At 43.3% G+C, this 25,314-nt stretch overlaps 1 protein-coding gene across 9 annotated transcripts in view; it reads right to left on the reverse strand.

Moving 5' to 3' along the window:
- Positions 1 to 25,314, reverse strand: part of HSF2BP (heat shock transcription factor 2 binding protein) — an 81,138-nt gene that overhangs the window by 26,285 nt on the left and 29,539 nt on the right. For 2 of the 9 annotated variants that reach the window (XM_084843850.1, XM_084843844.1), the window contains 2 exons: positions 14,883 to 14,986; positions 4,241 to 4,428 (listed from right to left, as the gene is read on the reverse strand). In XM_084843850.1, coding sequence (XP_084699976.1) covers positions 4,241 to 4,428; positions 14,883 to 14,986 — 292 coding nt within the window. Of the gene's footprint in view, positions 1 to 1,711; positions 4,429 to 14,882; positions 14,987 to 25,314 lie in introns of those variants that run through there. The other 7 variants (XM_084843842.1, XM_084843843.1, XM_084843846.1 and 4 more) reach the window with 5 other exon arrangements.

Consider the following 25,314-nt stretch of genomic DNA (forward strand, 5'->3'; position numbering starts at 1 on the left):
GGACACTAACAGGCAGGTAAATGTTCTGAACATCTGGAACACCTCCCCACCCCCAAGGTGAGGGAAAGAAACTGGTTTGCAAGACTGTAATAGGGCCAAAATACACATCTATCTTGTAGTTTTGCCCTTAAGAGTGTGTGTGTGCGCGTGTGCAATCTAGACTGAGCCCCTGGCATGGGGGTAGGGGAGCACTCCCAGCTGCAAACCTAGTTGGGCCCTTTCCACTGCCTATTTGGATGGGGTGGGGGCATTCCCATTTGCTCCAATGGGAGCCTTTTCCCCATGGAAATCTGTATCAAGACCACAGCAGAGGGCAAGAGATTAAAGCCCCTGTACCCCTCATACCAAAGTCCCAATCCAGCTGGGAGGGCAGGTGGAGAGATACTATTTCTGAGAAAAAGCCTCTGCACCTAAGGGCAAACTGTATGATTAATGTCATGGGCATTTTGGCACTCCAAGTGTATGCAAGGAGAGCTGAAAACAGCGGTTTGGTTGGCAAAATAGTTTTAAGGATTGGGGGATTAGACTGATAGACGTTTTGTGGATTTGGTACTGCGTTGTGTGTGTTTTTCTACGTCCTCTTAATTCCAGCACAAACATAAAATTATGAAGAAACCATTAAGCCTCTAGTACTCTCCTCCAAAGCTTATTGAAGAAAGGCTAACCTGAACTCCCCAATAAATCAAAGAGTAGCAGGAAACGGTTTAATGGGAGGGGGGAGGAGCTAATGAAAGGCTGGAACTGTGAAAAAGACTCACAAGGCCTCAGGACAGGAGAAATTATACATTAGTAGCAGGAGTGGCAGAGGTGGAGAAGAGATAAGCAAGGAGGAGGCAGGAAGACTGGCTGAAAGTCAGGGTGGCTAAAGAAAATGAGATAACATTAAGAAGAGGGAATACACACTGCAAAACAAAGTTCTGGACAATCAGTGGGTGGCTGAGCACCTGAAGAAAGGGCTGACCAAGGAGAACGGTTTTCTTATAGGGCAAGTTTGCACATCACACTAAGCCACCTTGGAGATAAGCCACCGTGGGTTGGTTTTTCGCTCAATAACCCATGTTACTCCCAGCAGACAACTGGGCACACTACAGCTCGCTGTGGGTTGTTTTCCCCTCAGTCCTCCTGCCCACTCCCAGCACACATCTCAGGAGCCTTTGCAGCAGAAATCCTCGTTTCCTAATTCCTACATCAGCACCCTTTCTGCAATTGGTCCACTGGGGTTGCTGGCTCATGAGGGATTCCCCCCCCCCCCCGCATCAGATTGCCAATGCATATAATTTTCTGAGCCCTTATGAACATAGTAACACATCTGCAATTTTTTTAAAAAAATCGGGGTCTTGTGCAAGTGCACAAGACTGCCTGTCTGCTATTTAGTCCAGCATACCAATATCTCCCTCTTGTTAACGTCCTTATCAATTTCATCCTCCGCTTCAGTGCTTGCCTTGCTACTGAACACCCTTTTTAAAAAAAGGCTGCTTCATGTACTACTGAAATAATTACACCCACCTGAAAAGCTCCTCCTGCAGCCACCAGCCACTTTCAACTCACCCCAGCCTTCATGTTTGTCTCTTCCCTTTACTGGTCTCAGTTGTTAGCTGAGTTTTGAATTTGTCCCTCAGTGTGTCTTTTGACCCTCATTATCCTTTTGCTAGGTAACAAAATGTAACAATTCTGAGGCATTTCACCAACAATGACGATATTTCCAGCACAAAGGTTTGAATGAACAGCACATTTTAATCATCTGAAAGATTAAGAGCCAAATGTAGCTTACATGTAACTAGATGCAGTTTCATTCACCCCATTACATCTTTGACTTCTAATAGTTTTAAGTAGAAATGACAACTCGTTATGGCTCGGGGGGGGTGTGATAAAAATTTCTGGAACATCAACAGGCAAATACTAACAGTAGCACATTTTCATAAATTGAGAACTATACATGTTACATTTTCCCATAAAAACACACTTAAGAACCCTTTTTCCTCCTCATGACGTAACTGCATATTCACCCAATTTGCAACTTTCATAATTTTTGAGATTCAGAAGCTGCAATCCATCTCAAGAAAACTGAAGCTTATTAAAATAACTTCATTTAAAATGTTTAAAGACCAACAAGAGTTCCTCAAAATGGGTGAAACACTGGCAGAATCAAAATGCAACTACTAGGAAATATACTACCATAAAGCACTTTACAAGAGGTTTCCCACCATGAAAAGTGCAGCAGGGCGAAGGAGAGAGGGCATGCTCTGGTACCCATTCTTTATTCCCATTGCGGTTAATTCTGGGGTATCCTCTGCCCTCTACACATGTATGCCCTCACTCAAAAAGACAAGCACACAAAGAGGAGTGGCATTAATGGAATTACCATCTTAATTAACCCTGTCCATTAATTTATCTCTTCAATATCCATCCCTCACATCACTAGGGTTCAAATTTCAAAGTTGTGAAATAGTGAAACAAGGAAAAGGGCAGTATTTCTACACCACACTAACAAAAGTGGGTTTACAGCTTAAGAAGATGAGCGCTCTCAGTGTAAAGATAACTGTGGGGAGTAGAGCGAGAAAGATGCTCATGGCAAGATGCTCCTCATTAAGACTAGAGCACCTGGTCCCAGTGAAGGGCTGCACTTTACACATAACTTTACACAAAATGCTATCATGAAGTCCAGGAAAATGAACAAAACCTATAGATTAAGGTGGGAGGTCAGTAGCTGTCTGCTCATTCTAGCAAAGCATAGTCAAAACTCTTTTCTTAATCAATGTGAATATGGAAAACATCACCGACAGATCCTCACATACACGAAATCACTTTTACCCTGCCCAGCATCAGGCCCAACATCAGGATCTGGCATGGTCAGGCACATGGTGAGATCAATCTGCGCTGCAGGGCTATGACTGATGCCAGCCTCTCTTTAAAGCAACATTTTCAATCTCCTAGCGCTGTATGGAAGCACGAGGATGAGGCAGCTACAGACAGTTCCTGCAATCAGCCTCTTCCTTCTCCTCAATGCCTCTGGGCCCTGCCACCAAGGTGTACATCAAAGCAGGGCCCAGAGGCACTGAGGATGGTAGTGTAGCAGTAGTGCTATACCCACTAGGCCAGGTCATTAGCAGACAGGAAATGCTTCTATCTGTGCTACCCTGGGTGGAGAGTGACAGCAGAAGTGAGCCCAGAGTAGTGCAGGTGGCAGTGCTTCTCCACCATTGCTACCCACTAGCTACCACCACTTCTGATGACTCTGCCTGCCCAAAGTAGTGCAGGGAGAGCCACTGTGCATGCTTTTTTGGGCAGGTGGGGACCACAGAGAAGTGGTAGTGGCTGGAACAGAAGAGAAGCACTGCCACATCTGCTACCCCCCAGCTGGCCCCTTAAAAAAAATATTTCCCAGAAGGAAAAAAAAATACATGCCAAGCAGGGCCCAGGGCAGTGCAGGCAGTTGCATTCCTCCTCCATCTGTCCCACACCCCAGAAAGCCCATGGGGACTGGGGAATCCAACCAGGAGGGAGAATCCAGTCTGGGGGCCCACAGAGGGCTCTTTGCCCTAAGCCGCTCCAATGTGGAGTAGGCCCTGTGGATAATTTAGCTTCCAAAAATTGGATGAAAAAGAATTTAAAATTGTTGGGGTTCTTCCTCGTTTATTAGAATTTTAATCTATGGACTTTTCTATAGGTAACAAAAGGAGGGAAATTAAAGGCCATTCTCAATCTGATATCATTAGAGTAGGAGGAACGGAGGGGTAGTCAACCTGTAGCATGCCAGATGTTTTACAACTCCCATCAGCCACAGCCAGCATGGCCAATGGTAAGAGACTATGGGAACTGTAATCCAAATCATCTGGAGGGGATCAGGTTACCTACTCCTAAGGTATGAAGATGAATCCAATGAAAAGGTACTTAATTTTGTCCTTAACACGCTACTGATATGGAGCAGAACAGAAAAGACCTATTATAAGTATTGGTTACCATTTTTTTACTCACCCTTTGCAAAACTTTCTGATGATATTAGACTCTGCATAATATTATTAGTGATTATTTGGTACATGGATAGCCTAGAAATCCTGATGTGTGCTATTTCTGGCTATGATGACCACTTTCTTTTGTGCTGGAATACCGGCCACATACACACACCTAACTACAAATACTAGATTTTTTTGAATGCATGTATAGAGTTTTGCAAATTGCTGCAGCACTGGAAAAATGCTAGAAAAGTAAACACACAATTTTACATTTCACACTCTAATACTTTAAGGTCCTCAAGCAGTTCTTGGACCAGGCTTTGTAGATCTGCATTGCGGCTCTTTGATAGCATAAGGATACGTGGAAGTGGCAAGGAGTCACGCATTTCAGGAAGTGACTTGGTTAAAACATCTGGCTCCAAAATCACAGACTGGAGAAGCCGCAGAACATGAAGACATACTTCTGGATCTGGATCTAGAAGTGAAGAAGAAATTAAATCCAGCTATAAATTGTTAAAATGTATAAAGGAGGAGAACTCTAAGTGATCACCCCAGATGAAGCTTTTCTAAGGCCAGCCATCAGGGCCATTCACAGGGCCCTCCACACATTCACGGAGTGCATGGAGAGGGAAGTAGGCCTGCACCCATTGGCTCTGCCTCCATCATCAGTGTGCCCGCTGGCTCTGTGCATTTGGCAGAAAGTTTGAATGGGCACGTATATGAGTACAGCTGTCAGTAGGTAGGCTACTCCACTCGACTAGGAAATCATGCAAGATTGCCAATCACATGGAGGACCCTATATATGTAGGCTGCCCATTCAAACATTCTAATAACTGCACCCCAGATGAAGCTTTTCCAAGATGTTCCATGTGCAGATGCTGGGAGGGCAGAGCATGCAGGCACACTGACATTGGGGATGAGCCTGTGAGCCCATTCTCTGTGATGCATGGAGGGACACTTATGAAAGAGGCTACTGCGTTGCCTTATTCTTTATTTCAAAATGTAGCCTGTCTCATAAACACTTCTACTTTCTTGTACAATATTACAAACTTGTAAATATTGGCTTGTATCCAACTGCAGAATGGGCAATGCTGGTGGAACAACTTCCCCTGCCCTGCCATCCCCCCAAGCCTGCTCCAGAAGGCTGAGGAGAAGGAAAAGTCTTGTTGTGTTACCAGAGGTCTGCTTGCTCAGAGTTAGGTATCACCCATTGCTTACTAGTACAGCAGTTTTCAACTGGTGTAATGCAACACAGAATTGGATCACAACCTGGTGGGTTCCAAAAGCAATGCTGTTTTAAGTCCTTTTTTAACGTTTTAGTTTTCAGCTGTTCAGTGCTTAGAGGATGCTGCTGCAGGAAGCATCAGATTATGGCTGCAACAAACATTTATTAGAGACTGTGCCAGTGAACTACATGGGATGCACTTTCAAGAAATATGAATAAAATGGGGCTGTCTTTCTCTCTGCTTCTCACCAAGGGGTTGATCCTAGCTGTTAAGAGGCAATCCTAAACAGTGTCCACCATAACGCTAAATGCCTCTCCAATGCATCTCTTAGAAAAAAGTTCTGGACTATTATAGCTGGAGGTCTGCATAGGACTAGGCTGAAGTACCACCCACTCCAAAAACAGGGTAAAATGAGGGGGGTTGTGGGGTACAAAATGTCCCTATGTACTTCTATTATTTTAAAATCATTTTAAAGCCACCTTTTAGGGTAGAACCATCTCAAAGCAGTGTATTCATTCCTTCTGTGCCTGTTTGCAGCCACAATAATCTCCCTCTAGTCTCAGCATAATAGTTTCTGGTGTTGTGCTGTGAGGCCATTAGGTGAGGCTGCAGCACAGTCCTAGAAGCTAGTGAAGCACCACTGCATTGCCTAGGCACTTCCTTCCTCTGTTTCACCCCTTCGCAGATACTCACACACAATCTCAGCACTGATAAAGGAGAGGTCCAATTTCAAAGCCTACAAATGAGGTTATGAAGACAGAAAGTTTGTTTCATCTCAACCTTAGATCTGCAATATTACCAAAACAAGGTAAACCTCTAGTTTGCTTGGGGAATTGGGGAGCATTAAATAATAGCATATCCTCTCAAAGGACTGGTGCATTTTTGGTGATTAAAATTATTAATTAATTATTTCAAGAAAAGATTCTGGATGCTTGTATATGCTCATGGTTTGGAACTGCTTGTACAGGTAATTTAACTATCAGAGTTATAAAATGCTGATACAATTCTTAATTATTTACTGAAAAGCTACTTTAACTTCAGACATTGAGCCAGCACAGTAGTGTTTGATGCTACTAGCATTCAGCCATGAATAGAAGCAACTGATAAGGCAGAGAGATGCTGTAGTCACGTGTGTCAGCAGTATACTCTCAGATGAACTATTCTCTATAACAATGCTGAAGTAATTGCATTACATCAATGCTAAACTCTGCAGTGGTCTCTGGAAATGTGGTGTGAATTCAATTGACATGTGCCTGTAACGTTCTTTGGACACCAGAGGCAGGACTTGTCGCACTGACAAGTAAACAATACTGACGTTAGTTACTAGTTCCCAGTTCTTTATTTGCATGAAAGTTCGAAACAGAGCTCAATCAGAAAATGAATAAGGATTCAAAGTTTATATACCCCTGCACCCCAAAATGAACTTTGGACTACTCATATCATATATATTCATGATGGAACTGCCACCTTCAAGATAAATAATAATTATCTTCAATCAAAACTATTACTTTTGTGCAATGCACATTAATGCGTGATGACCCCAGATGACAATTATAAATTTATTTATTTATTATATTTCTATACTGCCCAATAGCCGAAGATCTCTGGGCAGTTCACTTAAATTAAAACCACAAGTATAGCATAAAACAATATAAAATATAAAAGCTTAAAACTACAACATATAAGTAGAACCAGAATAAAACCTAGCAGCAATGCAGAGATTTAAAATACAGTAACAATTTAAAACAGTAGAGCTAAAAGACTAGAATGTTTTGTTGTTGTTGTTCAGTCGTTCAGTCGTGTCCGACTCTTCGTGACCCCATGGACCATAGCACGCCAGGCCTTCCTGTCCTGCGCTCTCTCCCGGAGCGTGCTCAAGTTCATATTCATTGCATCCATGATGCTATCTAGCCATCTCATCCTCTGCCGTCCCCTTCTCCTTTTGCCTTCAGTCTTTCCCAGCATCAGGGTCTTTTCCAGGGAGTTTTCTCTTCGCATTAGGTGGCCAAAATATTGGAGCTTCAGCTTCATTATCTGTCCTTCCAATGAGCACTCAGGGTTGATTTCCTTTCGGATGGACTGATTTGACCTCCTTGCAGTCCAGGGGACTCGTAAGAGTCTTCTCCAGCACCACAGTTCGAACGCATCAATTCTTCGGCGCTCAGCCTTCCTTATAGTCCAGCTCTCACAGCCATACATTACTACTGGGAAAACCATAGCTTTGATTAGACGGACCTTTGTCGGCAAGGTGATGTCTCTGCTTCTTACTATGCTGTCTAGGTTGGCCATAGCTTTCCTCCCAAGGAGCAAGCGTCTTTTAATTTCATGGCTACGGTCACCGTCTGCGGTGATCTTGGAGCCCAAGAAAGTAAAATCTGTCACTGCTTCCATTTCTTCCCCTTCTATATGCCAGGAAGTGATGGGGCCAGATGCCATGATCTTCGTTTTTTTAATGTTGAGTTTCAAACCAGCTTTTGCACTCTCCTCTTTCACCCTCAACAAGAGGCTCTTTAGATCCTCTTCGCTTTCTGCCATTAGGGTGGTATCGTCTGCATATCGGAGGTTGTTGATAATTCTCCCAGCAATCTTAATTCCGACCTCTGATTCATCCAACCCGGCATTTCTCATGATGTACTCTGCATATAAGTTAAATAAGCAGGGTGACAATATGCAGCCTTGTCGTACTCCTTTCCCAATTTTGAACCAATCGGTTGTTCCATGTCTGGTTCTTACTGTTGCTTCTTGACCCTCGTACAGGTTTCTCAGGAGACAGGTAAGGTGGTCTGGTACTCCCATCACTTTCAGAATTTGCCACAGTTTGTTGTGATCCACACAATCAAAGGCTTTAGCGTAGTCAATGAAGCAGAAATAGACGTTTTTCTGGAATTCTCTTGCTTTCTCCATGATGCAGCGAATGTTGGCGATTTGATCTCTAGTTCCTCTGCCTCTTCGAAACCCAGCTTGTACTTCCGGTAGTTCTCGGTTCGCATACTGCTGAAGCCTAGCTTGTAGGATTTTGAGCATCACCTTGCTGGCATGTGAAATGAGCGCAATTGTGCGGTAGTTTGAACACTCTTTGGCGTTGCCCTTCTTTGGAATTGGAATGTAAACTGACCTTTTCCAGTCTTGTGGCCACTGTTGAGTGTTCCAGATTTGTTGGCATATTGAATGCAGCACTTTAACAGCATCATCTTTTAGGATTTTAAATAGCTCGGCTGGAATACTGTCATCTCCGCTAGCTTTGTTGTTACTAATGCTTCCTAAGGCCCACTTGACTTCACTCTCTAGGATGCCCGGCTCAAGTTCAGTGACCGCACTATCATGGCTATCAGGGACATTCAGATCTTTCCTGTATAGTTCTCCTGTGTATTCTTTCCGCCTCTTCTTAATCTCATCTGCTTCTGTTAGGTCCCTGCCTTCTTTGTCCTTTATCATGCCCGTCTTTGCACAAAACGTTCCCTTGAGATCTCTAATTTTCTTGAAGAGATCTCTAGTCTTTCCCATTCTGTTGTTTTCCTCGATTTCTTTGCATTGTTCATTTAAGAAGACCTTCTTGTCTCTCCTTGCTATTCTCTGGAACTCTGCATTCAGTTGGGTATATCTTCCCCTTTCTCCTTTGCTTTTCGCTTCCCTTCTTTCGTGAGCTACTTGTAAAGCCTCATCAGACAGCCACTTGGCTTTCTTGCATTTCTTTTTCTTTGGGATGGATTTCGTTGCTGCCTCCTGAACAATGTTACGGACCTCCGTCCATAGTTCCTCAGGCACTCTGTCTATCAGGTCTAATCCCTGAAATCTATTCCTCACCTCCACTGTATATTCATAAGGGATATGATTTAGGTCATACCTGAACGGTTTAGTGGTTTTCCCGACGTTCTTCAATTTCAGCCGAAATTTTGCAAGAAGCAGCTCATGATCTGAGCCACAGTCAGCTCCAGGTCTTGTTTTTACTGACTGTATGGAGCTTCTCCATCTTTGGCTGCAAAGGACATAATCAATCTGATTTCGATATTGACCATCTGGTGACGTCCATGTGTAGAGTCGCCTCTTGTGCTGTTGGAAAAGAGTGTTTGCTATGATCAGCATGTTCTCTTGGCAAAACTCTATTAGCTTTTGTCCTGCTTCATTTTGTACACCAAGGCCATGCCTGCCTGTTATCCCGATGATTTCTTGACTTCCTACTTTAGCATTCCAATCCCCTATGATGAAGAGGACATCTTTTTTTGGTGTTAGTTCTAGAAGGTGTTGTAGGTCTTCATAGAACCGATCAACCTCAGCTTCTTCGGCCTCAGTGGTTGGGGCATAGACTTGAATTACTGTGAGGTTGAATGGTTTGCCTTGGATTCGTACTGAGATCATTCTATCATTTTTAAGATTGTACCCCAGTACTGCTTTTCCCACCCTTTTGTTGACTATGAGTGCTACTCCATTTCTTCTAAGGGATTCTTGCCCACAATAGTAGATATGATGGTCACCTGAATTAAATTCGCCCATGCCTGTCCATTTGAGTTAGCTGATTCCCAAGATGTCGATGTTCAATCTTGCCATCTCATGTTTGACCACCTCCAGCTTACCTTGATTCATTGTTCTGACATTCCAGGTTCCTAAACAATATTGTTCTTTACAGCATCGGATTTTCTTTTCACCACCAGACACATCCACAGCTGAGTGTCCTTTCGGGTTTGGCCCAGCCGCTTCACTCTTTCTGGCGCTACTTGGAAATACCCTCTGCTCTTCCCCAGTAGCATATTGGACACCTTCCGACCTGAGGTGCTCATCTTCCGGCGTCATATCTTTTAGCCTTGTGATACTTTCCATGGGGTTTTCTTGGCAAGAATACTGGAGTGGGTTGCCATTTCCTTCTCCAGTGGACCACATTTTGTCAGAACTCTCTGCCATGACCTGTCCGTCTTGGGTGGCCCTGCACGGCATAGCTTATGGCTTCACTGAGTTACGCAAGCCCCTTCGCCACAACAATGTTAAAATGCTACAATTCCTGGGAAAATAAGGTCTTCACCTGGCGCCAGAAACAGCACAATGCAGGCCCCAGGCAAACCACTCTAGGAACTGGAGGTATGAACCCCCCACAATGGGCATTGGTCTACCCAAATGATAGACCCATACCTCCAGAAGAATGTCCTCTACCTGAAGAAAGTAAACTGTGTCTGAAACAACACTTTCTTCGGGCGTACAATGCAGAGAAGCACCGTAACCCCATGCCAATAATAGCCAAAATATGTAGAAAAGCATAAGCTTCAGATCCTTATTGCATTTACTGGCTGAGATCTTCTTTAAGTTTGAGCACAAATAAGGAACTGGGAACTAGTAACCAACTTCAGCATCATGACAAGTAACAGGTACCCAACTCAAGCCTGACTAATGTACAAGCTTTTCAATTTTTCCTCACCAGCACTAGAACATTTCTATATAATTTCATACACAATGATAGAGCTACATTATGGACAGGCTACTGATAGCATGCCTGAATCTGCAATCTTATGCAGACTTATCTGGGAAGTCTCACTAAATGTAAGCATCCATATCATCAGAATGAAAACCAGATTGTGGCCACAGGGTGTAAAGCTACATCTCTTCATTGCTAACTAACCTTATGCATGTTTGGACAGAAAAAAGTCCTACAACTCCCAGGGAGTTGTAGGACTTTTTGCTGTCTAAACATACATAAGATTGTGCCCTTAAGTATTATAATGCTAGGAGTGCAGGCAGGGGGAGTTTGTCTAGCATTGGGCTAGGTAACTGACAGGAGTTCTGCAGGCAAGGGAAGATGGTGGTGATTTGGCAGGTGAAAGAGTGGAAAGAGATACAATAGGTGAAGATTTTCTTCCTAAAAAAATAGACTGGGAGATTCATGGTTTGAAAGATTTTTGTGTTCTTTCCTCTTCTCTTGATTCCCTGTATCCCCCCTTTGTGCGAATTTTCAGGGCAAAACAGCTATGTTGAACTGTTATGCACCCTGAACCCTGGAGAGAACCACACACACTAAAATCTAACTAGTCAGAAACTTAAACTTGTCTTACAATAAACTAGAGACCAGTGCCAACAAAAAATGAAATCCCAGAACATTAAAGGTATTTGTGGCAAGACTAGTCTCATTGTGGTACATAGGATGAGTTGTTCCCAGGTCCATGAGAAATACCACACACTGCGCCAGTCTAAGTAGGTGGGGAACTTCCCATCTATTTGCTAATGACAGATGATTTCATCACTGGGAAATGTTAAATCTGTGGAGAAGAGGGCTCCATCAAACTGTACCATTGGAAAGTTTCAAATATTTGGAAGTTAGGCAGAATGTTCTCTAGTGGAGAGTAAAAAATGGGATCACCAGGGCACAAACCTCTAGGAAGGGTGCTTCCAGACACGGCTTTTATTGCACTCTCACCCTGTCTCATTCACAGAATTTTACGGGGCATCGAAATGACAATGTCTGCCATTCATAACCCTCCTGTGTTTTCCCACTACTCCTTCCATTTTTTTCCTTACTGCAGAAAATCTGTTAAAATGAAAAAGATGGAACTGCTGCACAATGCCCTCTGATTGATAGCATTAGCAGCTCTCCGTCTGGAAGCACCCAGAGAATCTTGACATAAATATTTGGAAACCCTGGTCTACTTTATTACCTATTCCATTAAGTCGAGCTTGGGGGGAAAATATTCAGCTGCTTTGACCTGGCGATAAGCAGGCCACTCTCAGTAGCCAAGATTCAAAATGTGTAGATTTTTCTGCACTCTCAACATGAATTTCTTCAATTGTTAACCAGCTGTCAATGTCAGATACCTATGTAACCAAGGTATATTGTGCACCGATGTCCTTTGTCACAGTTCAGTTCAATTTGTCCCCTCCCATGGAAACTTGAGGAGTCCAAGCCTTAACATTTTCTAATGAGCTGCAAGACATTTAACCTGGGCTTGCTTTTAAAAGCTGGTGGTAAGCAGATATTGTGTAATTTTGTAATACCGTATTAAGAGAGCAATCCTATACTCTCTCAGAGGAGTTTCCAATACTGGAGGTTCTTATCTTTCCTATGCCCTGCCAACAACAGCCAGCAGGGCATAGGGAGGAAGGCAAGAAGGGAGGCAGGGCTTCCTGTAGTTTTTCTCCATCCATGAACAGAAAAAAAAATCATTTGCAAGCAATGGGAGGGAACACATTTAGACCAGTTCTTGAGCTGGTCTAAGTGTTTCCCCATGTTGGGGGCTGAAAGGGTAGTGGATCCTTCAGATTCACAGCTGCTCCCTCTCCACCCACCCACATACCCCAACATGCCCCTTTTCTGGCTTTGAAGAGGGAACCACTGCAGAAACCTCCATGGTGGCTGGGAGGGACCAGAAGCTTTGTCTAAGACCTTAGATACAGGTTTTTCTGATCAATCCTATGGTCCCAGCGACATGTCCCCGGGACCATAGGGCTTGTTCTCTTAGTGTTTTTAGAGGGAGATGCTCTAAACCTTCATAATGTAATAAGCTAGAAATTTAAGGAACTAAATGAAAATGGATTTAATAAATAAAAGTTAACAAACTTGCTTATCCAGGGTACATGTGTCCAAAGCAGGATTCAGAACAAGATGTCCTTCAGAACAAAGGACAAATTTGGAGACTCATCTTTCTCTCAACAGCTTCAATGTTATACTTTGCATTTTTAGAAGATGCCAAAACATTTAAACAAATACTAGATTACATCAAATATACAATGCTAAACAAAGACAATTTCTTAGTTCTACCACTGCATCTTGAAGGGCATAATTTAGATCCTTGCTTTAAATATGTTATTTTCAAAAAAATAAAACCCAAACCTGAATTTGATAGGCTCACAAACTGATCCTATGCATGCTTTCTCACCAGTAAAACTCATAGGACTCAATGAGATTTACTTCCTAGTAACTGTGGATAGGATTTCAGCCTTAATGCATGAAGAAAAAAGTCCGATATTTTTCTGTATACTTTAGGACAATTACCATGCAAGCTTCCTTAGCAAGAGTCTGGAATAATTTAAACAATATATCTACTCAAGAAGTGTAGCAATTTCAGTACTTTGTAATGTACCATTTATGTATAAACAAGCCCTAGTAGCCGTGGACAAGACAAAAGCAAGAAGGAGAAATAGCAGCTAGCTCGTCCAAAGGCAACCAATAAATCAATGGGAGTACTAAGAATAAAATTCAGGTCACCTAGATCTTCTTCCCATACATTAAACTTTTTTAGTTTGATGAGTATTAACCCCATGCATCAGCTTTTTCCTGAGTGTATATTTGATCAAGAGAAACTTGACTAAGAATTCAATCCTAAACGCAGTTACAATGGAGTAAGCCCCACTGAGCTCAATGGGACTTACTTCTCAATAAACAATTTTAGGATTGCATTGCACATATATAGACAATAATATACGTTACTGTGCATCACCTTGATGGTGTTTTAGCTAATAATTTGGAAGATAATGTTGGTAATAGTAATAAAATAATTATTTGAGTATTCTAGTGACTATTGTATGGTTTCAAGTGAATTATATATACACAACAGAAATTCAAATACTGGAAGACACTGCCTACTATACAGTTTATGATACCTTAAGGATGTCAGTGGTATCCTAGTGTGTTTCCCACAGCAATACTTAATATGCAGCGTTCTCAATATATGTTCACTTGGAAGTAAATCCCACTGTGTTCAATGGGGCTTACTCTCCTGTAAGTGTGCTTAGGACTGCAGCCTCTAAACGTATGCATGCTTATTTGGGAGTAAGTCCCACTGTACACAGTGGGACTTCTGAATAAAAATGTGCTATAAATGTCCTTTCCAATTTGAAATCAGAAAGAATGCATGGATTAGAGCTGGTGTAGCATAGTGGTTGGCAGAGTAATCCTACGGCTTCTCAGACAGTGTCTAAGGAGTCATAGGATGGTACACACACACACTGCCCCCAAGGCTGGAGACACAGCTACGACCTTGGGGGCAGGAATGCAAGTGCAGATTTTTCTGCCCCCGCCCCTTGCAGCTGCAACACACAGTGGCTTCTCCTCCAGGGATGCAGTAGTGGCCTCGGAAGAGGTTGGAGAAGATGAAATGGGAACATGCCGGTGGGCAGGGAAGGGCAGGAGGAGGAGAGGCCTGGATGCAATCGAAGAGCCACTCCATTGCTGTCTTTACCCACTGCCTAGTAAGTCAGCTAGACAAAGTGGGAGGCCCATCTAGCTGTAAATGTTGAAAACAGAGGAACAAGAGGCTGTAAAAACCTCTTGTCCTCTTCTTGCCCTGCCTGGCTCTTGCCAGCAGGGTTTTGGATAGACAAAGGGCTCAGAGATTGGAGCCTTGTCTACCAAGTTTCTATCCTTTAAGACTATGTTCTAAGAGACTGAGCTACAAATCCAGAAGTCCCAGATCTGAATGTCACCTCTGCCGTGAACTCACTAGGGGACCTTAGGTAAGCTACACTCTATTAGCCTCAGTCCCACCACCTGCAAAATGGGGGGCAATAATACTGTAATACTTACGGTAAAATAAGTAATAATTACGTTACTAATGCTAATTATTATTATTTTAAAAATCAGAGTCTAAACTTCAGCTGCCCTCTATATCATAGGTTGTCCAACTGCAGGGAGGGCCTCCCTAGACACTTATGCTGAGCACACCCCCACACTCACAAATGACAGTGGAGAACTTGAGATGCATATTCACTGTATTCATAAAGACCTTACCATTCAGGAGCCACCAGAGCAATGGGAAGAACCCTGTGCTTTCACTGATGTAATTCAAGCCTTTCACATTGATACTAACGTTGTATAAGGACATCAGCATCAGCCTGCAATAAATGTTTTTAAAGTGACTGAATTATGTAGATTTGTATCCCACTACAATAGGTTGTGCATCTTTCTTTCCAACAAGTCTCAAGAAGTTTAATGCATTTCCCACATTAAAAAAACAAAGATACATATTTCAATGCTGGATAAATCTATGTATGTTCATGTAATCCCATATGTTCTTTATATTCATTTTAATCTAGACATGTGCATTATTTTAGGGAGCAATCCTATGGCCGCTAGTCAGCGATGAGACGGCCATAGGATACGTCGGTTTCCAGGAACTGACCTTGGAGCCCACGCTCCGAGGTCAGTTCCCCGAGAACCAACCTTCCCCCACTCCTGCACTGCCTCACAGGCAGGTTGGAATGGCCCTGCACTTGCTTGGAAGAGGAGCGCGGAGCGGCGAAAACAGGGCATTCCAGGGCAGGAAAGGCGGAAATGCCGGTATGACACATACAATGTGTAGTCCGGCAGCTGCTTCCCCTACTCCGCCTTCCTGCGGCCAGATAGCCGAAATCCGCTGGTTAGCCACAAATGCAGGGCGGCTGAAACGCGGACAATCCCCTCCACACTTCTCCTGCCCTGCATTGGATAGGTGGTCGCCTCCGAGTTCGGAGGCAACTGCCTATCCAGGTAGGATTGCGGCCTTACTAATGCTGTACCACAAAGCCTGGCAGCACTTAAGTGAGCTAGCTGGAGCTGTTCACGTGAACACAGCCTTAAATGATCACACAAGACATTCAGTGAAATCCTCTTAATTGGGACTCCCCAGTGGACAGCCTGTCATCCTGATTAAGCTACTTGTCCTGACAAACAGAAAGGGGCACTTAAAAAAATTAGCCTGATGAGGTTTAATATAAAACCACACAAGTTCAATTCCTAAGACAATTTTATCCTTTTTCACTTCATTTATTATGTTCTTTATAGCTTTAAAAACACCTTTATTAAAAATCACCTTCTTTGAATGCACATGTCTCAAAAAAACTCATTCTGTACCATGTCACTGCCTGGCTACAGCTAATCTTTCCACCAACACAGCTGTGGCTGTCAGCTACAGTAGCAGTCAGTCATTCCAAATCAGCAGGTTAAATAGAAGACTCCAATAAAAGATGTACCCCATTTGTAACTGAAAACCAGGCTCTCCAAGACCCCTGTTGCATCAGACCCTGAGTAAAGTATAATAACTGACTGATTTCTAAGCTTTAATTATTTCAATTATTAAATTTGCTTATAAGTAAAAACAGTAGTTCTGAAACACAATGCATACTTTGTTTTTAGATTATGCACAAAAGTGTCATAGAAGGCATCATCTTAGGGGACAGAAAATATGGAATACCTCTTAAGATGGTGTTTTTCATCTGTAGTTTATAGAAGTACTTGCATTTATTTATTTTTAAATATACTGCACAATTAATTGTGGCACCTTTATAATCAGTTCAGCTTCTGACCTGAGCTAAGGGTTCAGGATGATCCATGCCTGCCTTTTGGAGACCTGGGGCATGCATGGATGCTAGAACCAGTAGCAGAACTTACAGTAGTAGTCTCTGTTGGTTCCAACATGGAGTCCTGAGGTGTCAGGGCCTAACTACACATAACACTAATGATGTGATTGGCAATCATGTCATGGTTATTTTTTAATTAAATACCAGGCAGGGGGGCAATTAGCAGAACCACCGGGAGGTTACGAATTCTCTCCCCAGACGTGTTCTCGGTGAAACTAGTAGGGTTTTCCTAATGCTAATTGCCACATGATAATTGCCATGTGAGGGAAGTGGAGCTGGTGAGGGAAGTCTTAAACCTAACCTCCCTGGAGTTCCACTAACAATCCCTCTCACAAGCCTGATATTTAATTATTTAAAACCCACAACATGATTGCTAATCACATAATTAACAGCACGTGTCGTTAGGCTTTCAAGGAGTTTCCATACAGGCTCCACCATGTCCTGGAGGGCAGCAGCTGAAGGCTTGGACATGGTAGAATTGGCAGACAGCAGTCCTGTGAAAGGCTTCTTCAGGGAGGCTGAACATACTGCTGCCACCCTAGACCCAGAGGGGAGGATCAGAGAAATCATTAAAGATGTTCCTGTTCCTGCCCCAAAGCAGCTTGTTTCTCATGGACTTGCTGCCTGGCTCAGCCCTTCACCTGTGCCACATCACTGAAGCAGGGGATGGAGAATCAAGAGGGGTGAAAGACAATGTTGTTCTTTGACAATCTAAAGTATTGTTTTTGGCTTGTTCAAGAGCTCTAACAAAAACCCTGTTGTCTCCGTAGAGGATGGAAACGGAATGGCCTTGCAAGGAAGCTCCTCCCTTGGGAGGAAGTCATCAATCTTAATCATGCCCCATGTCATCCCAGATGGTACAACTTCCCAGTAGTGTAGGCTGTTCTTCTGTTTCTGTGGGAGAACAGACCCAGTTATATGGGAGAGACTTGTCTGACTACATTCCAAAACTGGGGGGAAAAGAAGACAGTCTGGATCATCACACAACTCACTATGCAGGCTCTAATCCCCTTTATTATTTATTATATTTTTAACCCGCCCAATAACAAATGTTTTCTGGGCAGATTACAGTTAAAAGAATAAAATACTAATCCAAATAGGTGGATAGAATACAATACAAAATGGCAAAGCACAGGAATAAGCCATTAATATGTCTTAAAAGACATAAAAGAACAGCCATAAAATCTAAAAACCAAGCCTCTAAAATGCCTAGGAGAAAAGGAGGTCTTAGCCGGCAGCCAAAAAGATAGAAATGGAGGTGCTAGGGAGCCTCCTTGGGGAAGGCATTCCACAGACGGGACACAACAACTGCAAAGGTAGTCTCTCTTGTAGCCACCAGTCTAACTTCCTGTGGCGGGGGCACCCAAAGAAGGGTCTCCAAAGATAATCTAAGGAGCCAAGCAGTTATAAATGGAGGAGACAATCCTTTAGATACTCTGGTCCCAAGCTGTTTAAGGCTGTAAAGCTCAACACCAACCCTTTGAATTGAGCTTGGAAACTGACTGGATGCCAGTGTAGCTGACATCACAAGATTGTATCAGCCAGGCTCAGTTAGTACTCTAGCAGCTTTCTTTTGAAGTAATAGAATTTTCCAAGCCATCTTCAATGGTAGCCCCACATACAACACATTGCAGTAATCCAACCAGGACGTTACCAGAGTGCAGATACCTGTCGCCAGGCTAACTCTGTCCAGATAGGCTGATATACCAACTGCAACCCTAAGCCGATAAAAGATGCTCCTAGCCACTGAGGCCACCTGGGTCTAGGAACACCCCCAAACCCTAATTTCATGGCAAGTGAAACCCCCCTCCAGATAAAGTTGAACACTGCTCAACTGGGCAGATGAACCACCCATAACAGTACCTCCATCTTGTTTGGAATGAGCTTCAGTTTATTGCTCTAATCCAGTCTATTAGCCTGCTCAGGCACAAATTCAGGACATTCACCACCTCACCTGGGCTAGATGAAAAGGAGAAGTAAAGTTGGAAGTCATCTGCAAATTGATGACACCTCAACTCACATCGCTGATAACCTCCCTCTGCGGTTTCATGCAGATATTGAGTAGCAGCATGGGGAATAAAATTGAGCCTTGAAGAACCCTGTGACATAATTGCTGGAACATGGCTGTAATGTCCCAGCACCACCTTCTGGAAATGGCCAACCAAGTGGAAATGATATGAGCATATCTAGTGTTCCGCTGGTGTTGTGGGTCTTCCACCGAATCAGAGAGCCCATGACATACTTATTCAAATTACAAAAAGTCATCCAATATGCCATTATTTTTGCAGTGACACTACTTTTGTCAAACTACCTGTTACTGTTTACACAGCACTTTGAAAATATACACACTGGATAAGTGCTATGCTCAGCTATTTTCAAAAGCCTCTAGAACTATGTTTTATAACAAACTACTTTGCTAACTTGTACACTCGCTGATGCTCTTACATACAGATACAATATTTATTTTTTTCAAACCAATACACTTCTTTTTCTGTCTTCATATTTAATAGACAGCAAGGGTGGAATCCTATGCATGTTTAGACAGCAAAAACTCCCAACATCCCTCCAGCTAGCCATGTAGAAAAGTGATGGGTGAGAACTCGTGTCCTTCTTGTGGACAGGTAGCTGCTGGTTGGTCACTGTGTAAACAGAATGCTGGACTAGATGCTTGGTCAAATTCAGTATGGCTCTTCTTACAAGCTTAACCAACATGAGAAATTTAAACGAAACAAACTTTTTCAGCAAACAAAAAGGTTATTATGTTTTTGTTGTTTAATAATGTTACCACTGATGACCTTTAGTATGATTTCCCAATTTTTTTTATGGATTTTGTTTTCAAGAGGCTTTTGTGAGCCACCACTTTGAGCCTAGGAGAGGTGGGTACATAAATACTTTTTTAGATAAAATAAACAATCAGTAGAATACCATACCTGCTGTTATGGTAGTACTACTGAGATATTAGTATGGCGATATTTGTTCTGGATACAAAATATGTCGAACTCTAGAATACCACTTTAAAGACAGAACAGGTATAATGTGTGTAGTTCTGAAATTCTGGATGTACTGAAATCCACAGCTTCAATGTCAATATCTTATTTCTTTTAACTATTTCCATTTGCCACAGAGGAATTGGTATCCATGAAACTTTTACAGAAAGAAATTCTAAGTTCTGTTAATTATTTGCTAATGGGCCTTTTCTGTAAGGCTGAACAGAAATGGGTAAGATTTTTGCAAACACTCTCATTAGTGTCAAAAGCCTCACCGCACTCACCCTCCCAATCTTTCATGTATCACTGAAAAAATAACATGATCTTTTCTGGGCTGGAATCACTCTATGAAGGAGGAAAAGGCCCCAATAAAAGGCTTTAAAGACCAGTAGTTCAGCCCTATTTTTCTTTGTAGAAAACTGAGTGTTCTCACTAAAGAAAATGGCCAAATATATTCTGTACACTGCTCCAATATGTACAGAGGCTGAATGCATTCAGTGAATAGTGACCACATCACTCCTTCTAGTAGCAAACTCAAGTGGTGAGTGCTGCCAGGACTGTAGCTAAAACAGAGCCACTGACAGGAGTATCGGCATGTTTGGGGAAAACCCAAGTTTGCAGAAGTACAAAAAATATTTTTAAGAAGGCCCTAAAAGGGCAACCTGTCCCCTTAAAAACAGTCCCATGAGGGCTGAACATGCTCAGTGCCCATGGAATGTAGAGTGGCAGTTGGAAAAGAAAACCGGAACTAGCGATGGGCAAATTACCCCAGGTGAATTCATTGCTTCCTCAGAAAATAACAAACTCACCCATGTAAGTTTGGATGAGAGTTCTCCCTTAAAATGAACTCTTGTTCCATGTAAATGAGCTTTTGTGCATATGCAACATCAAAGTGCATCTTGAGAGCTGTAGTCTGGAAACTCGTAGTGTATCAGTGGAGTACTTGCTTACTTACAAAACAAAATAAAAGTACTGTATGAACAGCAACAATGCAAACCTGATCCAATGACAGTAAGTAAAAGAGCATGCTGAGTCTGACTATCTGAACAGGAAAACAAGCCATGTGTGAGAAAGAAATGGAGAAAAAGGGTGTATATACACCTACTTGGCTATTTCTTTGAACACAATTGCTTGTGAGGTAAAGTGACATCATCACAGTTTACCATAAGCAAGAAAAGGATTAATCCAACCAAGTACGGAAATAGCATAGCATTTGTATTGTTTAGATACAGACTGCATGCTCGGAAGCACCCAATCAATTCCGAACTTAATACAAAATTCGTAAAACGCCAGTTCAGGTTTGTTAAAAAGGTGAACATTACAAACAGGTGAAGGTTCAGCCAGTGAGCCAACTAATTACAAAATTTGGTGGCATCACTAAATGGGACAGGATGGGAAAGTAATGGAATACCCTACTTGGAGGGAATAGCTGGCTGGAACCCTGAATTGGAATATATGAGAACAGACTATGTGCCAGGTAATTATGCAATAAACTCTTGTTTGTGGAGCTTCTTTTGGCTCTTTACCACATTTTAATTTATTATATTTCTATACCGCCTAATACCCAAAGCTCTCTGGGCAGTTGTTTTTCAAATATTCTAGCAGGTATTGCCATTCACCTTCAGGACCTGAGCAACAGAACCAGCAGCTTGGAAAACCACATTCTTGGCTGCCTTGGGGAAGGAGGCTATCTTCCATTCTCTGCTACCTGATCTTTGTCAGTATATTGTAATCAGTGAGAAAGATGAGAAAGCAATAGAATAGAGGTGGGCAGCCTGTAGCCCAGATAAAGCCTGTGGCTTTGTTGCATGTGGTCCCAGGTGCAAACCCCAACTGGAGCCTCCTCTAATTTTTCTTAATCCACACACAGTAGTTGCAGTCTAGAGAGGCAATAGAAAGCGAGGAGTGGAAGACACATGCGCACACTCAAGAGGCTCAACCATAGAGCATGGTAAGTAGAGTGTCCTTCAGCAAGATGCTCTAGCTGCCACACTCCATGGTCAAGCCTCCAAGCTCACACACATACCTCCTTCTCCTTGCTTTACATTGCATTTTCAGAGTGACTGCCACTTCTGGAGGGATTAAGAAAGGAATGGGAGATGCTGGGTGGGGGAGCCCAGAGGGACGGAGGCAGGAGCAAGGGGTGGAGTGAGGTAGAAGGTTAGGGGGCAGACAGATTTGCAAACGTAAATGTATGTGAATGGATGGATGGATGGATGGGTGAGCGGGTGGTGTGTGTATACACACACACACACACACACAAGAATAGATGGGAGGTAATGAAAGGAAGAAGAAAATGAGTGAATGAAGGCTGAATGGTGTGTGTACGAATGGAAGGGGGTGTGAGGTTTGTTTGAGAGAAACAATGAATGTATGAACTGATCCTGAAGAAGAGAAAGAGAGAGACAAAAGAGGGAGGGAAGGTGTGGCAGATTGAGAGACAGGAGAGGTGGCAAAAGGGATGTCCCTGCCTATTTTTGGCTTTGGCCCTGCGCACTGCCAGTTCCGGCCCTGCCCACCACCATTATGCGGCCCCTGACCACTTTTGCCCAAGGAAATGTCACCCACAACTTCATAAAAGTTGCCTATCTCTGAAACAGAAAAACTGTTGGCTGTGAAACCTTTAAAGCAGGGGTGGGAAACTTGTGGCCCTCCAGATGTTTTGGCTTACCACTCACATGATCCCTCACCCTTGGCTGTGCTGGCTAGGGCTGATGGGAGATTTAGGCCAAAGCACCTGGAGGGAGATAAGTTACCCACCACTGCTTTAAAGTGTCTATCTTTTGCTTGGGTAAGGAAGTTGCAAGTCATGATTAGAATATGCCTGCCATTCAGGATGCCCTGGAATGTTTGAGGGTTAAATGAACTGCTTTGATTTCCTGGAATTTGATGCAAAGGAGGATGCAAGAACGATGGGAAATGAATGGTAGTTGAATCTAAGATCCTTATATCAAAATCTCAGGACTCTTGAGGTCGGCTTCCATTATAGGAATATGCACACAGGCTTCTTCTATCAGATCCAGGGAGGACACAAAATCTCCTTCATCAGACAAGTTAGAATGGATTAAGCATTTCCATTATGAAATGTTTCTTTGCCACAAGTTTTCTTATTCTTTTTTAGGTCTGCTATTGCCCACATTCCCCTGTTCTTTTTTGGGACCATGAAGAATTTTGAAATGCTGAAATCTATCCACAGCCCGATCTACACAAGTGATTTAGTGCACAGCAAGAGTACATCAGGGTTGTTCGCAATACATGATGTTGTTGCCACCGCGCAGTTTCCCTCTCGAAAAGGCGCATCTTTTAGTGCGTCTTTTTTCCTTAAATGCAGCTCCCATGTGGTTCTGCTGAGGTGTGCCCCATTCCCCTGAATTAAATCCTGCATACTGGGCATGCCTAGGGGTGTGTCTGTGACCTGGTTGAGACCTTGTCAAGGGGTGGGGCCACCCCTCCCCCCTTCCTTTCCCCCCCCCATTGCCAGTAGCTGCCTTGGACACAGGCTTCTCTTCCCACTTAGCACTATTATGCAGTAGCGCTATTTGGCTGCTGGCCTTTCCTGTTTTACTTTGCACTACAACGTTGCTACTTCACAGTCTTGCAGTCGTGCAATGTTGCATTAGGGGGAGTCAGAATTGAACTGTACTGGGGCAGTAACTCATGCAGGGAGCAGGGCTCCAATACTGCTGATTCAAAGTCCTGTAATTGCACAGTTGTGCAATGTCGCATTAGCACACTATAGTAAGTAATGTGGGGAGCCGGGCTTCAATATTGCTGCTTCACAGTCCTGGTGGATGTGAGGGGAGAGGTGTGGGGTAAACTATGGAACGCAATTCATCTCTTCCATTAAACTTCCCTGAGCAGGGAAGCATTGAAAGGGGTGGGGAGCAAGCCTCTCTCATTCGCTGAGCAGCACCTATGCCATTGATGACATTCAGTTCCACTCGTTGGACTCCTCCCACCCAACCCCGAAGTATGGCAGCTTCAAGCACCGTTTGACCTGTGAAAGCGGGTTTTTAGGTAATGTATACTCAGCTTTTCTTGCTTCGTGTACCGACAGACCAAAGCAATTTCATGAAAATCCAGACATAACCAGAAAACGCTTCTGAACCTGTTTCCATGTAGATTGGGTCCAGGATCCTACAATGATTCCCCAGATTCTGGGACACCGAGATGAACTTGTGTCACTGAGCTTAGAGTGCTTGCATTCTCCAAAAAATGTGATTTAAAGGGGCAAGGCTGGGTTTTCATGTTGTGTTCTTCCTCTTGGCATTACAGCAAGAGTCTCCTTCTCGTCCTTTGCCACTACCAGGACCAAGTTCACCTTTTCTCAAACAGCTTACCTTTGGGGGAAGTAGACCGCTAAACTGGCTTCAGATTGAGAGCCAGTCAATATAGCGCCAAGGATTCCACCTTGCTGTGACACTGAAGGCCAGAGATTTTGGCCTCCATTTCCATGGCTTTGAGACACATTATCGTAAACTAGGAATGATGCTGTGATGAAGAGCTCCATAATCCCTTGTGGTAGCCTTTTAAGTCTTAAGCTCATAGGCAGCTGCCAGCTCAGGACGAATGCTGTGCGAGGAAGAACCCTCTGAGAAAGTAGGAAGATACCTCAAAGTCTCTACAAAGGGCCATCTTGATTGAGAAATAATTCTGGTCACTGGGCATCTCCTCTTCTGTTGGAAAAATGGTACCTGCAGATTAGCCATATGATCCACAGCTAAAGAGTAAAAATGCTGGAAATTAAAATAGAAATGTGCCTGAATTTTGCAGGACATAACAATTCCTTTTTCAAGACAACATCAAAAGAAACTGGAAAAGGAACAGCTTGGTTTGCAGGAAATCTTAGGATATGTCAAGTTAGTGCCTGCAGGTCTACTGCTCTTACGTCGGTGGAAACCACAGACTGCTAGATCTTGCTGTTCGCTACTTGAAGGGTGTACACAGCCTTAAAAAGAAAAGCAAGAAGTGTTCTGCTGGGAACAAGAAGTCCTGTTTGTCACTAGCATCTGTACTTTCATTTGATCATTCATACTCTTCTCTGGAATCTGATTCTTCTGAGTCACAGTGATAGCTGTCCCTGAGCCTTTAGATTGAGCAATCCTGGTGTGGTGTGGAACAGATGAAGCTTGGGTAAAGCCTCCTCTTCAAAAGTCAGTGTAGCATCCATTTTTATCTTTTTATTAGTCTTTCTGGGCAAGCTTGACATGGGGGGGGGTATTTGAATACAGGTTGTTTTTGAAGTATGGATCCCTTGGCTGCGGGCCATGCTACCACTTGTACACCTGGAATATGAGCTGTGGTCCCTACTCCCACCCCAAAATGAAGAACAACATTAAGGCTCTCCAATAAGGGAAGAATGACTCACCATCTTTTGACTGGGGCACTATCATCTGTCCCTATCAGGAGAGGCTCCTCTTTCTCCGTAGTAAAATAGATCCATTCTTGTAGGGCTCATATAGCCAGGAAAGAGGGTGCAAAATCCTCTTTTATGTAATTCCTAAGGAGGAAGCCATTAGGATTTGCTCCTTAGTTTGTAGGAGTTACACACCACCCCTCTGGGCCTCAGGATGTCTTAGTCACTCCAGAGGGGAGTTTTCTTCCCTTCCCATGTTGCATTACTCCACAAGCCTCTTGGGTTAAGGGAGTGGGATTGCAGTGGATTCATTCAGGGGCTGTAGTATTGCCTATTCAGCAGACTCTGGACCCAAGCTGTACAGCCCTCCCTCAGGCAGTCAGGTGGGGGTAACACAAAGGGACCTCTGCCGCCGCCGCCGCCGCTGCTTCCTCTCTCTCTCTCTCTCTCTCTCTTATAGATCTATTACCCTGAAGGGAACA

This window comes from Heloderma suspectum, chromosome 3, assembly GCF_057233095.1.
Source record: "Heloderma suspectum isolate Gila_16-S chromosome 3, 16-S_ref, whole genome shotgun sequence".
NCBI classification, from domain to species: Eukaryota; Metazoa; Chordata; class Lepidosauria; order Squamata; family Helodermatidae; genus Heloderma; species Heloderma suspectum.